Here is a 16,894-nt window from a genome sequence, read left to right on the forward strand (position 1 = left end):
TATCCCTTTACATTGCGAACATTTTTTGCGAACAATATCTTTATAACGAATTTTAAACCTATATATACCTTTATATAAAGTGTAACCAATGTAATAAATGATTCTTAATCTCAATAGTATGTGATTCATGTCGCGACAAGTTTCGACGTTTTTTTCCGTAAAGCGATCGTTGTTGTTTGATAGATAGTGATGTAAACACTGCTGCTCGTCACTATTGTTAAAGATTCAAGTGGAAATTGCTCAGAAACGTAAAAGATGTTCCTTATCGGATTATATATTTTTTTACCTCTTTATAACGAATTTTAGATCAACCTAACCTCGACATAACGGACCTCAGTTCAACGAATTACTTGATATAACGATTATTTATTTGTTCCCTTCCGATTTGTTATATCGAGGTTGCACTGTATATCTATCGCGGGCGAACATCTAGTTTTTTATATGTTGTTTGTGTAAACTTGAATCGTCTGCTTCCATACGCGGCAATGCCTTGGTGAATAAATATTTAACGATTCAAGGGGGGTGAAAAGGATAATGGAGTGGTGAACGAGGGATTAAAAAAAGTGAAGTCCCGTGTCCCCTACTGGGGTATGGGGCAGATGATATACGTCTGTTTCACTGATCGATTTTCTTTATAGACAAGCTGCTAATAGGCGATCAGCCTTCTGTGTCTTCTGCCAGACCGAGACATTTTTTGTTTATTGTCCCCACCGGGAATCGAACCCAAGACCCCCCTCGGTTCTACACTCACGCGTCTACCACTGTACCAGAGAGGCGCGAGGCGCGAGGGATTGGATAGTTGAATTGACGAAGTCGTTCGCGCGCAGGTGGACTCGCCGCGCTGCGTGCGCTCGTTCACGGGGCACGCGAACGAGAAGAACTTCGTGGGGCTGGCGACGGACGGGCGCTACGTGGCGTGCGGCTCGGAGAACAACGCGCTGTACGTGTACTACGGCGGCGTGCCGCGCCCGCTGCTCGCGTACCGCTTCGACGCGCTGCGCGGCTTCCTCGAGCGCGAGCGCCGCGACGAGGAGCCCAGCGAGTTCGTGTCGGCCGTGTGCTGGCGCCGCCACCCGGCGCGCCCCGCCCTGCTCGCCGCCAACTCGCAGGGCACCATCAAGGTGCTCGAGCTGCTCTAGCTGCTCTAGCTGCTCTAGTGGCGCCGGCGCCACTCCACCACTCCGCCACTCCCCGACGGATAGACGGGGGCGGGGCAGCGGAAGAGATTGCGGAGGCGGGAGCACGAGTTGTGAGGTGGCTGAGAGTTTAGCAAAATTAAGTGGGTACGAATCGAATCTTTGAAAATGTCGGTCGAAAAACTGTGCAATAACTTATTTTGCAATTAAATTGACCGAAAGCAAACTCTGCCTTCCCGTCTGTTAGGCGGAATTTACAATACGGTATGTTACATTATATTTTGAACCCTACTACCACGAAATAGGATGGTAATTTGAATGGATAATCCCGCCGGAGTCACATCTAGGTTTTGATGGGTTTCCAGGCACAGCCCAGCGTGCGCCGGCCTGCCCTCTGTCGGCTCGCATAGTACTTAAATAATGCTCATATTTGTCCGACAATCAAATAGAGGTCGCTATTGTGTATTGTGACGTCACAATAAGGACAAGGCTAGTTTGACGTTTGTCGAAATGTCAAGTTGTATATAAAGACTAGACGCTCGCCCCGACTCCGCCCGCATATCAAGATTCCTATTTTTATCTCAAAGGCACATTTAATCGCGATAACAAGTATCCTGTCACCCAAGTCAGCTCATGCCCTGTCCGTATACCAAGTTTCATTTAAATCCGTTGAGTAGTTTTAAAGTTATGGACGGACAAACGTTCAAACAAACAAACTTTCACATTTACAATATTCGTATAATAAATATTTTGATCTCAATCCATTCTATATATATTGTTTTACCGCTTTGTCCGTGCGTTACGTTAAAAAACTGAAATGTTTTTTTGTGAGCAAAGCATAGGAAACCATACTTCTAATATTATAAATGCGAAAGTAACGCTGTCTGTTTGTCTCTTCATCACGCCTAAAGCACTAAACCGGTTTGGATGAAATTTGTATAATCCCAGTAATCCCATAAGAACTATGTAACATTCGAGTAGAAACCCAGTTCGATCTATATTTTTCTAATCAATATGTGAAACTACTGTGTTGGACTGAGTAGAAATGCTGTTAAACGTGCCAGAATACCCTTGTCGCTATTTATCATCATCAGCCCATACATGTTCCCACTGCTGGGACACAGACGTCCCATAATGTTTCAGACCATAATCCACCACACTAGACAAGTGCGGGTTGGCAGATGTCACATGCCGTCGAACTTTTGATTCTCGGACATGCCGGTTTCCTCACGATGTTTTCCTTCGAGCAGTGATGATGTTATCCACATGTACAGATAAATAGAAAAATCAATTTATTTCCTGCACGCTCGCCTGGTCTCGAATCCCGACTTATCGGTTTAAAGTCCTAGGTCCCCACCACTGAGCCACCACTGCTTCACGTCTCTATTTAACTATAGTTTAAATGTACAAAATTTCATAAATCCCGCGCTTTTAGCAATTGACTGTACATTGGGTGAAACTAAATGCAAGTGGACGTCCACGAAATATTATCTTTTAAGTTGTCCATGTTTGTATAAATACGTAAATTTATGCTATATTCGGATATTGTTATGGGTAAATTTTCTACCAAATTCTTCTATGAATTTATGTAGCTAACAAATTCTACCATGAATTTATGTAGCTAACAAATTCTACCATGAATTTATGTAGCTAACAAATTCTACCATGAATTTATGTAGCTAACAAATTCTACCATGAATTGATGTAGCTAACAAATTCTACCATGAATTTATGTAGCTAACAAATTCTACCATGAATTGATGTAGCTAACAAATTCTACCATGAATTTATGTAGCGTTCTGTGCTAAGGTCTTAATTGTAGGAGCTGTTTAAACAAATTGTGTATTTACGATTATTATTTTTAAGGTCCTATTGTATAAGTTTTGTAAATGTGTAAATAGAAATGAATTTTTATTTTGTTTGTTTTTTTTTTTTTCACAATTTTTCCCGTCCATTTTTTTTTATATGGCAACTTGCCGAAGTATTTGTTGTAGTGTACGTGATAGTTAATGGATGTCGGTTATTTATTTAAAATATAAAAGAAGAAGAAACTTCATTATATTTAATAGATAAAACATTTATAAATAATTCGTCTAATAAAGTCGTCAAAATGACTTATAAATACCTACTAATATTTAAAATGCGAAATTGTCTATGTTTGTATGTAACGCTTGAAAGCAAAAACAACTGAATCTATTTTGTTAAAATTTAGTTCAGAATCAGATTAAACTCTAAAATTACATAATATAATAGTCATGGTCGCTAAAATTAATAGAAAGAAATATACACGAGTGAATCACGGGCCATAAAAATATTCATTGCAGTATCTAAATAAGAATTGGTAACCTATCAATAAGCTGCAGCTGAGTAGACTTCCATAGTCTTAACTAGGGCAGAAACGCCGACAATGCATCGTTACATGTAACGAATTTTCATAACTGGCTCAGTAGGATTTTTTGTTTTTATAGATATATATAACATTATATCCATCTTAATGTTCCAATCAAAATTTTCTAATAATAAAGTACATAAATCTTTGAATCTTTCCGGCATCCATTTCTCAACAATAGATTATTTTATGAATACTTTTAGACCATAGGTACTTTGGTGACATACGCTGATATTCCGACTGAGTAAACATTAAATGTACCAAATAAATACTTTGTAACATTTAGGGCTGTACAAAAATAATGTACAAAAGTGATGTTTTAAGTTATTATTTTGTATTTATAAAAAAATCTGGTTAAATACTTAAGTATGTAAAATATATCACCTCATCTTCTAATAAGTAGTTAATGAAATCTCTCGAATTTCCAAAGTATGTGAAAAAAGATGACTCGTTTTTCAGTGTAATTTATCTGACCGATTTTAATGTTTACAAAACTAACTCATCAAATATGAGTACATAATTTTCAATGTTGAAGCAGGAAGCTACCAACTTGTGTTGTTGACATATAGTTAACAGCCTTCTCCCAAATGAGTGTTCTTATTTGAGATAGTAACACTGAATCTAGTGTAGTATTGTGACTTGGTGAAAATCTTACAAATGGCGGGCGTATTTTTGGCGCCAAATTGTGATAATCGATTGGTTTATTAAAATATTTTTTTTAAGTGATGAGACAAATAAAAAATACAAATGAAATTTCTCACGTCAGTCTGTATATCATATTTACTATTATCTTTTTAAAGGATGAGTGCAATTGTTACTGTCCGTTTGTTTGTTGATTCTATGGAAGAGATTAGAGAGCGTCGGAATGTCTCCTAGAAGTAGGTTTAGTTGATAGATAGATATTAAATGAATAATAGAAATTAGAGAGAGATATGTAAAAAGAGAATAAAAAGTCTAATGTAATCCCACTGTGTTCCAGAATAAACTACTAACGCTAATAACAAATTGTTTTATTTATATGGTTTATTAAATTTTAAATCGATATTGACAATTATTACACCTACGTTACTACACTATTTGTTTGAAATATTACTCAATTACTGTGTATACCTTACCTGAACTTTAATTAATTAATTAATTTATAATGCTTTATTGCACAAACAGAAATAACAAGAATACAATGAACAAAAAAAAGGCATGGTTTATACAAGAGGCGCCCTTATTGTTTAACAGCAATCTCTGCCAGGCAACCTGGTAGGAAAGGAAATGTACGAATTTGGGATACGTATCTAAACAAGTAATACGTTTCTAATAATCTTTCTAGTATTTTTTTCATATTTCAAATGTCAGTGGTGTAAACTACATAGTATCCTCTGGCTGTGCTTGTCCCTTCTGATCGCAACGGAAAGTTTTTATGACGTCATATGATTCTTGTCTCTGGAGACAGAAAGCGTGATATGGTTACGTTTTACCCCGATTTTAATAACTCGTTACTGGATAAAAAGGTAGTATAATAAAACCACACATTACGAAAAAGGTTTATTCAACATAATCTTCATAAAAATATTTTTAATTTAGGTATCTACAACTATTTATACATAAAATTGCCTTACACACGACTAATTTTAACATGCGCACTAGTGGTTTGAGAAAAAAACACAAAAAATGCTTCATGAATATATATATATATATATATATATATATATATATATATATATATATATTCATGAAGCAGTGGTGGCTCAGTGGTTAGTATGGAAGATAAAGTCCGGTGCAAAAAGTGAATTGGAAATAAAACTACTACGTATGCCTGCGTTGGACCAGCGTACTGGATCGTGGCTTGAAACCTCGTAGACCCATGTCTAGGAACTTGTAGACAATGAGGACAAATGATTCATATGAAATATTTACAAAGGTGAAAAATGTTTTTACAAAATTTAATCTCAAACACTAAACATCAAATGTAAAGAAAATTAATAATTTAAATAGCATATCAACAAAACAAACCACATACACAAAGAAATTCTTACATTGACCTTGTATAACCTGTCTCTGTCGCTCCTACGTTGAAATCATGCGTCGCGTTCACTCGCCGCTCCCGTGCGAACGGGACACATTATTTATACACAGGAGAGACTGAGACAGGTTATACCGGGTCAATGTACGAAATTCTTCAAATTTCGCGACCGTAGTACCTAAAAAAAACATTTGATATTTCATTTTGAAAACCAGTTTGACGTTTGAGACAAATAACCGCCACATGAAATGTCTATTACATATATAAATAACATAAAAAAAAAACAAAATTAATTTGCTGAAGATTTACTGTAATTAACAACGCTCTGAGACTAGCAGAAGTGCATAAACAGGGTTTAGTGAGTCAAATTTTAATGAGACCCCACGGGAGGCACCAAAAATAAAAAGAGGACCTTAAAAATCAGTTCACTCAATAAAAACTTATGAGGTTAAAAAAAAATACAGTCGAAATAACCCCCCTTTTTTGGGAGTCGGTTAAAAATGTCTTCAAATACATATATTTTTTCTGAAAGATGAATTCAACAAAGAGAAAGTATTTTGTATAGAATAGAAATTTACAAGAGGTATGCTTCGATAAGTTGGTGGATTAAATGAAACATGCTTAATTGACTTTTAAACATTTTAGTTGGATAATGAATTAAATACTTCTTTAATCTTTTCTACACCTGAACAAACAAGCAAAAAAAAAAACAACAAATATTCAGTGGTGAAAAACATTTTGTCAACTATCAAATAAATAGAATTCCTCATATAGGCGCATTTGGGTTATACAGGCGCCTAGTCCGTTTCTGTCGGTCAACTTTGTCGGTCATTTTCGATCTAGTCTGTCGGTGAGTCGGTCTGTTCGACTCGTCGGTAACAATTGAACTTGAACTCAGGTCTTCTTCGAACTTGAGGCGATTGGAACTTCGGCTTTTATATTCCAACTCGCTACTAGAACTATCTAGACTTTTCCTCTTTATCAAGAGTGGGTCTTTTACAAAATCACTGCTCCCGTAGTTTGATTCTATTTCGTATGTTATACGCGGTTTCTTAGCTTGTCGGTCAGATTGTCGGTCACTGTCGGTACTTTGCCTTCTCACTTTTCGATTAATGCTTTTATTTGAGTGGTTTTCTTTGTATTTTGGTGATTTTTCGCTGTTGGAACTTTGCGTTTCTTTGTCCGCGTCTTTACTGATATGTCGGTCAGTATCAGAGCTACTTATGATTATACTCCTATTCATTTGTGATCTCTTTGGTTGTCGGTCGGTTTGTCGGTCATTACGTTCATCGTCCGAAGATATTTCTTTATCTATTTTATCTTTATTCTGTTTTCCATTTACTTTTCTATCACCATCGTTGTGGACCCTCATCCTAGTTGTGTTCTTACTTTTGCTTTTTAAATTTTCTCCGTACTTTGTTTCATTGTCTTTTCTACCTTCCACTTTTGAGTTATTTGACGTTTCTTTATGTTTATGTCTGTTCTGAGAGTCTCTCACGAGGTCTGGTTTATTGACTGGACCATTGTGTCTGCTGGATTTTCGACTGCCACTAGTCGGTCTTTCGTTGGACACAATTTTCTCAGCTTTATGTCTATCGCCTTGTCGAGTCGACCGACTTCGCGTAGTCGATTGTTCTTCATTTTTATCCAATGTCGGACTAGTTTTTCGACTCTCACTTGGCGATACTCGTTTTACTGCAACACTCATATTCCGTTTATCATTTTTATCACCACTGTGGTTATCGCCGAAAGCTTTCTTGTCACTTTTGCTTAGTTTCAAAAACTGTCCGTTCACTGACCGCCGCAATGTCCTCCACACATTCACACGTGATTTATTTTGTCCGCTGTCATCTTGTAATTTCGATGTGTTTTGATCATTTTCTTTAAATTTTCGAGAATTCCTGCTGTCGTTTTTAGATTCTTTAATTTGTGACGGAGCATTACTAGATTTACGTTCAATATTTCTGTCTGTACTTCCAGCGCTAACGTAACGTCTGCTTTGCCTTCGAGTTGGATTTCTCTCAACACTATCTGCTTCGCTATCTTTAATAATAACATTGGCATGTTTATCTTTTCTATTATCGTTGGAATTATTTTTATAATCAGATCTATCTTTATTAAGATCTCTGTCTTTTTTACGTTTATGCGATTTAGAATCTTTGTTATCGTTGGATCTATCTCTATTTCCTGATTTATTTATGTTATTTTCATTACTTTTCGAATTATTGCGATTCGATCTGTCTTTCTCATTTTCAGGTCTAGGTTTAGATGGAGCTGGTTCTTCATCGCTGCTAGACTTATTTAGGTGTCTACTGCTGCGCCTTATGTCTCTTGCGTGACGGCTGTGCCTAACGACGTGTCGGCTTTTTTTGAAAACATCACTTTCAGAATCATAGCCGTCGATTGCAATCTTTTGCTTTGCGTTCGTGCTTTTTTCTATCTGTCGGTCAATTATGTCGGTCTTTTCTTGTTGAAGATCCAATTTTGCGTCTATTTTTCTCTCGAGTTTTGTGTTTTTTGTCTGTTTATCTGATTCTGTTGAATTGGGTGTGGAGCGATGGCGCATCGCGAATCGCCTCGTTATTTCCGAGTAGGTCGGTAGTTTGTTCCCGGGTGGGGAATGGACCTTGTTCAATCGGATAGGTCTGGGCGTAGAACGTTCCTCTGTGAAGTAAAATGTCTAATTAGATATATTTTTAATCCTACTATATTATATATTATATTATAATATTATAAATGCGAAAGTTTGTAAGGAACTGTGTGTGTGTTTGTTGCTTTTTCACGCAAAAACTGCTGAACCGATTGCAATGAAACTTGGTACGTAGACCAGCTGTCTACTGGAATAACATATAGGCAACTTTTTATCCCGGTATTCCTACGGGATACGGACTTACGCGGGTGAAACCGCGAGGCGCAGCTAGTAAGCATATAATGAAGGATTGTATAGTATCAGTCAATAAGAATCTATTTAACCAATAACCCTTTTTTAACCGCCAATGTAAAAAGAGGGGTTTTATGAGTGTGTCTGTCTGTATCATCTTAGTTTCCTTAACGGATGGAATGATTTCGATGCATTTTTTTCATTTGCAAAGTTTCTTTGCAACTCCATCAATATGGGTATCAAATGACAGAACTTGAATAGTAAAATATTAAATACACTCTGTTAAATATAAATTTAAGATATCCAACAACAGAACATGGGGATGAGGTTTTTTTAAATATTATATAATACTAGATGCTCGTCCCGGCTCCGCCCGTATATCAAATCCCAATTCAGCTCATACCCTGTCTGTGTACCAAATTTCATCAAAATCTGTTCAGCGGTTTCAACGTCATTGACGGACAAACACCCAAACACCCAAACAAACAAACTTACACATATATAATATTAGTACGATAGTGTGATACATATACAATACAATACAGTAGCAGTATTTTTATTTTTTTTATTTTATTATTTATTTCTCCACCTACCCTCATTCTGCGGCTGGTCCTTCGGCTTCGCGGTCCAGGCGCTGCGAACTTGCGCCGTTTTGAAAATTGAATTGCGTCTTGACACTTTGCGTCCCTTTATCTCACCTGTAATAAACATTTGAGCAATCTATTAGAATTACAAACATTTATCAATTTAATTTTAAGTTTTATAGCATTAAAACGCTTTTTATAAATAAGAAATTTTTTGAAAGAATAGAAAAAATTCGATCACGGGACGGGATTCGGACCCGCGTTTCTTGCATATACGAAACATTATTTCAATGATTACAATATTGTATCGATGGAACGCGGCCTTTGTTAAATTTAATTTTAAGTTTGTATTGGTTGTGATGGTTCTTAATCATCTCAATAGATGGCGTGGGGTGCCCCTTAGGCACATGAAACCGAAAGAGTAGAAGAAATTCGATTACTGTGGCGGGATCACGGGTGGCCGAGAGGCTAGGCGTTGCTACGGTTAGGCAAGAAACGCGGGTTCGAATCCCGCCCCGTGATCGAATTTTTTCTATTCTTTCAAAAAATTCAACATTTATCATTTTGTCCAAGTGAAAAAAGAAAGAAAAACAACCATATTTAATCGTATAATTCTGATAGAGACGAGATGCATAACAATTGTAGGTGAAAATTTATTCCGCGTGCCAGTCGTGCACGTTTCGGCACGAATTGGGCCAGTTGCGAACCGGGAAGTACCACACTCCAATAGAACACCGGCGAGTGGGGGAGCCGGGGGCCAGTATTGAAAACAATAGCAGGAAATCTTCACCCTTCCCAGTCCTTTCCTTTCTTCTTCCTTTATTGCCATAATCAAAGGTGTGTTGATTATAAAATCTAATTTTATACCAATGTCTTTTCGCTTTCAGTGTTACAAGTTTTCCTATCTAATATTGAAATAATGATATTATATAGAACCATAGTCCATGTTATTATATGAACTAATTTAAAGGTATACAGCAATTTAAAACTACGACAGCGACAGATCATATGGAACGTATAAGTTAGAAAGAGATAGCGATTAAATCAAACTGCAAACAATTGCCTTAGTCTGCTCACAACAATTTGTGCGTGCTAATGCGATATCTACCTCTTTCTTTAAATTGTAATTTTGTGGAGTCAAAAATGTTTCTTTATTTCTTTCTTTTTTTTATAACATCGTAGTATTGAAACTATACGTTAGATAGCTTGCATGTCTGTCTGTTTAAGACAATCAACTTTAATCCCTTTCGATTCCTTCTCTTTCTTCGTTATCCACCTAACGCTGATATTTTTAAAAGAAAAACTACGGTTAGGCAAGATACGCAGGTTCGAACCTGCCTCGTAATCAACTTTTTTTTACATTCTTTCAAAATTTCTCAGAAAAACTATTACTAAAAAAGGTTTAAATAAATGACGTCTGTTAACTCACCAGCCGAGGCGGCAGCTCGTAGATTCGACACCAGAGCTGGCGGGATGGCCATCGTGCCGAGAGACGGCAGGATGTAACGCAAGTAGCGATTGCGCAGTGAATGCCATGTCCTGACTGGGTGTTTGTACAGAATAAAATATGAATGAATGAATGAATGAATGAATGATACATAAATGAAATATCATATACCCTACTAATATTATAAACGCGAACGCTTTTAAGTATGACTGGATGGATGTTTGTTAATCTCGCGTAAAGTACTGAATGGATTTTAATGTAATTTTACAATAATACAGCTTATATATCAGAATTTGACATAGGCTACTTTTTATCCGGGTTCCACGCGAGTGAAGCCAAGGGATCAAACTAATACTTAATAAAATACAACAACTATAGTATAATAAATTAAAGAGATAGCCAGTAGAGATATCTGTTGATGAAAGAATTTATATCCGGTGTGTGGTTTTTGAATTAATTAATTAATTTATTTTATGACTACTAATACAATATACTTCCATGTGGAAGTCGAGCACGCTTTGGAGCGAATTGGGCCAGCTCGCAACGGAAATATCAGCTCAGCAAAATAATGGAAAGTACCACACCTCTTCTTGACCGCCTCCTTGGTACAGTGGTAAACGCGTGAGCGTAGAACCGAGAGGTCCTGGGTTCGATTCCCGGTGGGGACAATAGAAAAAATTTCTCGGTCTGGCAGGACACAGAAGGCTGATCACCTACTTGTCCATAAAGAAAATCGATCAGTGAAACAGATGTATATAATCTGCCCCATACCCCAGTAGGGGACACGGGACTTCACTTTTTTACACCACACCACACCTCTACAGAAAACCGGTGTATAGTAGCACGATACTGTGTTTCGTACTGTGAGTGGGGGAGGCGGAAGCCCATTTCCTTTTTCCCTACCCTTTCCAGTTGTCAATCCCTTTCTAATCCCTAATCCCCTAAAAATCGGGGGCAACGCAATCGCATAGGCACTACTGCGAATTTTCATGGGCGGTGGTGATCGCTTACCATCAGGCGAACCACCAGCTCAGTGGCGAACCACCAGCTCAGTTGCCCGTTGTGACATACAACTTTCACACTAATATTATAAATGTGAATGATGAGTTTGATTGTTTGGATGTTTGGATGGATTTTGATGAAATTTGGTATACAGACAGAGTACGATTTCACTTGGGCAATAGGATAGTTTTATCCCAATTAAATGTTCCCTTGGGATAAAACGGGAATCTCGATATCCGGGCGGAGCCGGGACGAGCGCCTAGTGAATACAACAATAACATCTCACAGTGGCCCGTGCTCTCGTGGTGTATGGGCTGCAGGATCTGCCAGATCCTGTTCCCGTTCACGAAGCTCGCCTTCTCGTTCTTCAGTATCCACGACACGATCGCGTCATCTTCGAGGCTGCTGTAGTCGCGGATCGTTTTTGCCCTATCGAATATGAGAAAGACTCGTCTGAGTGACCAGCCGATCTGATGAGTGACCTGCGTTCGGTCGCCACACTCTGATCGATACAAACATATCTAAATATATATAAATCCAGTGTCATGATGTATGTTCCTAATGAACTCTTCACCAACTCAATCGATTTTAATGAAATTTGCCATTTTATGTGTAATTTGGTCCAACTTAAGATATAGGATCGTTCTTATTTCGATTAATTATCCCAATAATTTATAATCTTAACATTTTTAATTATTACTCAGCCACAGCAACGCGTGGGCTGGTATGCTAGTAGGTAATATATTTTAAAAGAGTAACTACGGAATTTCTTGCCGACTCTTCTCTGTAGAAACTGCTTTCCGAACCGGTGGTAAATGTTAAAACCATGTTATGAAGATTCAAGTGCTTCTAGGAGAAGTCTTATTGAATAAATGAATACTTGACTTTGAGTATATTATATGTTTGCTTGATTGCAATAATATCAGGAACCATGCCATTTGAATGAAATATGGTAGATAGATAGTTTTATATCTTGGCTATGCCCTTGTACAGAGTTAATAATAATATTTCTCAGCAAATATACAAAAAAATAAATGAATTGAAAGCCTCCTACTTTCCGTTTTTTGGGAATGTCAGTTACAAACCCAATCAATTCACAGAATTATTGACATATCAATTTGGAAATGCATATCCATTATACTAGACCAGCAAGTATCATTATTATAAAAGAAAAAAGATAAAACCATAATGCTGCCATTTCTGCACTAGTTTTTAATTATATCTGTTTTGTATATTTGTTATTGTGTACAATAAAGAACGTAGTATAAAATAAAGTCGCTTATTTATTATTATGCTTAGATCTTTGAAATTATGCAACAGATTATGATGGGCTTTTTATATGTTTATCATGTATTATTGCATCAGTTGTAATTTGGGCTGGGTCGCTAATAAAAATGAATATATAATTAGTTAAGCCCCAAAGAAGGTCCATAAATAAGTAACTATAAGCTTACCGAGTGCCACTCCACTTCTTAACACCAACCTTCCTCCCTTTCGCACTACCCTCACCAAGTTTATTAACACTATTCAACACTTTCTTCACTTTCACTGCACTAGCCCTATCCTTATCACTTCTGTTGAAAAATTTATCATTTATCACCACACTATCCGCCTCCTGCGATCTATACGTGTTTTCTTTATCATCATTCATACGTTTTCGCTTACTGTATTTATGATATGAGACCGGTTCGGTGACGGAACGCAAGCCGAGTATATGAGCAAACTGCTTCTGTTGCATCTGGTTGTTCGCATCCAACATCCGCTGTATCCGCCTGTCTCTCTCGATGTTAACCAGCGGATTGATTTTGTAGAACACCTGACGTTTGTAGTCGTCGTTAGCGTCGTACAGCAAAAGATCCACGTTGAATATATTGAGAGCATCGTTGAGAATGAAGGTGCGGAACAGTTCTATATCCGTCTCGTCGATCAATAGCTCCTTACAGTAATTCTGTTTAGTTCCTTGTATATTTAGACCGTCTTTAGGTCTAATGGGACCGGACGTCTCCATAATTTCATTGTCATTTAGTACATTCTGAGACGGGACTTGCGTAGCGATCTCACTGGTTGGGTTGCATTGCACGGCTATCGAGTGTGTCGACGGTTGGAGCAGCTTGTTGAAATTCGCGTCCATTTCACAGCTGAAAGGAAACATGGTAAATGTTAGTTTTCATTCACTGGTTGGTGGTCCATTGCGAAATAGCTTATGGTATCTGTATAAAATTTGGTACAGAGATAAACTATAGTCTATTAGCACGTAGGCTACCACGACCGTGACCACGAAAGTGACGCCGCGAGTACCAACAACTACACATATAAAGAGCTCAATTTTAGTTGATTCCATAATTTATATATCCTACTTCCTACTAATCCAACTAATATTGTAAATGCGAAAGTTTGTAAGAATGTGTGTGTTTGTTGCTCTTTCACGCAAAAACTACTGAACCGATTGCAATGAAATTTGGTATGTAGACAGCTGGACAACTGGAATAACATATAGGCAACTTTTTATCACGATATTCCTACGGACTTACGCGGGTGAAACCACGTTGCGCAGCTAGTTAATTATTTTTTTATTTTAGGTTCTATTAATAAATGACATTAAGTTTGTGTTGGTTGTTTTTTTATTATTATCACACATACCAAGCAGTACTCCTGTGCATACAACAGTGGCAGCCCTCTGGTATCTTTGAGGAGTCTTCATCTTTCGTCGTTTTAAAGTCTTCTTTTCTGAAATGTAAAACAAATATTGTTATTGGAATAGAATAAAGAAAACAAACTAAAAATCATGCATTAATGAAAGAATCAACTTAATTATCTCAATTGGTCTTATACAATGCATAAATAAATAAGGAAATAATTTGATCACAGCGATCCTAATCAGGATGATAAATTCATGACAAAGTTTGAATATAAACTGCACATTTAAATTAGGTCATTATTCAGTCTACAAGGAGTCTATTATATACATACAGTTGAAGCTAATATAAGTGTGTTCATGAAATATCATAGGAATATTAGATAAATCTGAATTCATTTTACATACAAGTAACAGCATATGGTATTTTAATTTTTAGTTTTTATAGCATTGAAATGCTTTAAAATTGAGAAATTTTGAAAGAATAGAAAAAATTTGATCACGAGGCGGGATTCGAACCTGCGTTTTTGCCAAACCGTAGCAACGCCTAGCCTCTCGACCACCCGTGATCCCGCCACAGTAATCGAATTTCTTCTACTCTTTCGGTTTCATGTGCCTAAGGGGCACCCCACGCCATCTATTGAGATGGTTAAGAACCATCACAACCAATACGAAACATCATTTCAATGATTTTATGATTAGGTGTCACTACGGTTTGGCAAGAAACGCGGTTTCGAATCCCGCCTTGTGATCAAATTTTTTCTATTCCTTCAAAATTTCTCAGGATATGGTATTATCAACTTGTCTAAGATTTTGCTTTAGACTTTGTAATGCTGGAATATGATATTTGTTTATAGCAATCTATTTTGATCATATAAAGCTAAAGTTTGTTTGAATGCGCTTATGTCAGAAAATATTAGACCATTTTCTATATTTCTTCCACCGATGGGAATACAATATGGGTTTTCTGAATGCTATAGATTATATGTGTACCACAAGCAAAGCTGGGCAGAACCACTAGTGTCACAGTAAAGTGGATCAAATGAAAAATTAATATTTTTTTAAATTCTAATGAGTTTTTAATTTTTGTAATGAATGTGAGAGATTTAACTCACTTCAAATTAAATAAAATTCATCTCACAGAAAATCAGAAATGTGATTATAAATGTAATTTTTTCAGACAATTTTATGTTACTTGTTTTGTAAGGTAAACAAACATATTATGGAGGCAATTAGTTTTAACAGCTACTTGTTTCCAAACTTTTTGTCTCGAACAGGGATATAATATAATGTGCCGTGGCCGGATGGAAACAGAGTGCTGTGCATTGTAAAAGAGAGATGTATGTTAAAAATTTCTTATAAAATTAGGTGTGGAAGAAATCCTTAAATGATATGAAAGTATGACATTCATGTGTATCCCAGTATTTTTATAACCCGCATAAGTCCGTATCCCGCAGGAATATCGGCATAAAAAGCCTATATGTTATTCCAGTTTTCCAGCTGTCTATGTACAAAATTTCATTGCAATCGGTTCAGCAGTGTTTGCGTGAAAGAGCAACTAACACACACACATCCTTACAAACTATCGCATAGGATAGGATAGTAGGACTCAAACAAAATAGTAGCGAAAAAACAAATGAATACTCACTTGATTTGTGGTACTGCTAAACCAACTTTGACGGTGCTAGGTCTCCCACCAGCCAGCCGATTGAGGCCTCGCACCACCGCTTTTCGATTTGCCACACACAATTTACCGCGCTTCAAATAAACAAACCGCGATCCGGCCCAACCGGAGACGCGGCCGGTTTCGTCAACTTCCCGCCATCTGCCGCCGCCATAAATAAAAAACTTTGCCTTTGACATTTCGCTCAACTACCCATATACAATATCGTTTAGATTAAAGTAATTCAAGTTTAATCTACATGACTTTGCAACTATGTGCTTTATTTATAAATTAAATTTTAATTCAAAAATCTTGTTTTGATATTGGTCCAGTTGACGCGTAGGTTAAATGCGTTAGCGTGTCATTATGACACTTGACAACTGCCAATGTTACTTACACATAGATAAATAATACCACATCCTTCATAGATCTTCTTTGTCCGAGGCTCCGAGCTATCAGTATATCCAATATATACTGATAGCTCAAAGAGTAGTATAATTTTATGGATAATATTTGCACTCCAAGTATTCAATTTCGTTTGGTTGCACAATAGAGTACTTTTAATGTACGTGTTAGAATCTATGGTAAATATCATAAAGGAATGAATTAGTGCTTTCACTATATTTGAATAATTTTGAAGCGCTACCCACATTAGCTCAGACAAAGTATACTTTAGATCATCATCATCATCATCAGCCCTTAACTATCCACTGCTGGATATAGGCCTCTCCTAAGGCCCCTCCCACGCCATTGAGCCCGGTCGGTAGCTCTTTGTTGCCAATTATGGCCAGCAACCCTGCGGATATCGTCACTCCACCGGGTAGCAGGACGTCCTACGCTACGTTTACCAAGACGCGGTCTCCACTCTAAGACATGTGTGCCCCAGCGGTTGTCCGTTCTGCGACACATATGAGCGGCCCACTGCCACTTCAGCGAGCTAATTTGTTGAAGTTGAAGTAATTAGGTACCATATTATCAATATTTTTAGTAATATGGAAACCACGGATCTAGTATCACTACATAATATAAAACAGTCGCCTTCTCTGTCCCTACGTATTATTAAATCTTTAAAACTACGCAAAGGATTTTGATGGGTTTTGTTAATAGATAGCGTATATGATACAAGAGGAAGCTTTATAT

General features: G+C 37.1%; 2 protein-coding genes across 2 annotated transcripts in view; one reads left to right on the plus strand and one right to left on the minus strand.

Annotated features, from left to right (window-relative positions):
- Positions 1-2,823, plus strand: part of LOC119839004 (E3 ubiquitin-protein ligase COP1-like) — a 12,775-nt gene extending 9,952 nt beyond the window's left edge. Inside the window, exon 11 of the mRNA XM_038365172.1 lies at positions 809-2,823. Coding sequence (XP_038221100.1) covers positions 809-1,139 — 331 coding nt within the window. The 3' untranslated portion in view covers positions 1,140-2,823. The remainder of the gene's footprint in view (positions 1-808) is intronic.
- Positions 2,824-6,233: 3,410 nt separating this feature from the next.
- Positions 6,234-15,954, minus strand: LOC119839005 (uncharacterized protein DDB_G0287625-like). Its single transcript, XM_038365174.1, has 7 exons — positions 15,740-15,954; positions 14,097-14,183; positions 12,911-13,594; positions 11,743-11,885; positions 10,437-10,550; positions 9,017-9,121; positions 6,234-8,206 (listed from the first exon to the last, which is right to left on the minus strand). Exons 1-7 carry the CDS (start codon positions 15,952-15,954, stop codon positions 6,309-6,311), a joined length of 3,246 nt encoding a protein of 1,081 aa, XP_038221102.1. The 3' UTR covers positions 6,234-6,308.
- Positions 15,955-16,894: the final 940 nt, after the last annotated feature.

Source organism: Zerene cesonia, unplaced genomic scaffold, assembly GCF_012273895.1.
Source record: "Zerene cesonia ecotype Mississippi unplaced genomic scaffold, Zerene_cesonia_1.1 Zces_u007, whole genome shotgun sequence".
In the NCBI taxonomy this organism is placed as follows: domain Eukaryota; kingdom Metazoa; phylum Arthropoda; class Insecta; order Lepidoptera; family Pieridae; genus Zerene; species Zerene cesonia.

Coding starts and splice junctions, on each gene's coding strand:
- LOC119839005 (XM_038365174.1), bottom strand. CDS start 15,954: ATGTCAAAGGCAAAGTTTTTTATTTATGGCGGCGGCAGATGGCGGGAA. Junction 14,184..15,739: donor TTAGCAGTACCACAAATCAA/GTGAGTATTCAT, acceptor TTTACATTTCAG/AAAAGAAGACTTTAAAACGA. Junction 10,551..11,742: donor CCACGAGAGCACGGGCCACT/GTGAGATGTTAT, acceptor ACAAACACCCAG/TCAGGACATGGCATTCACTG.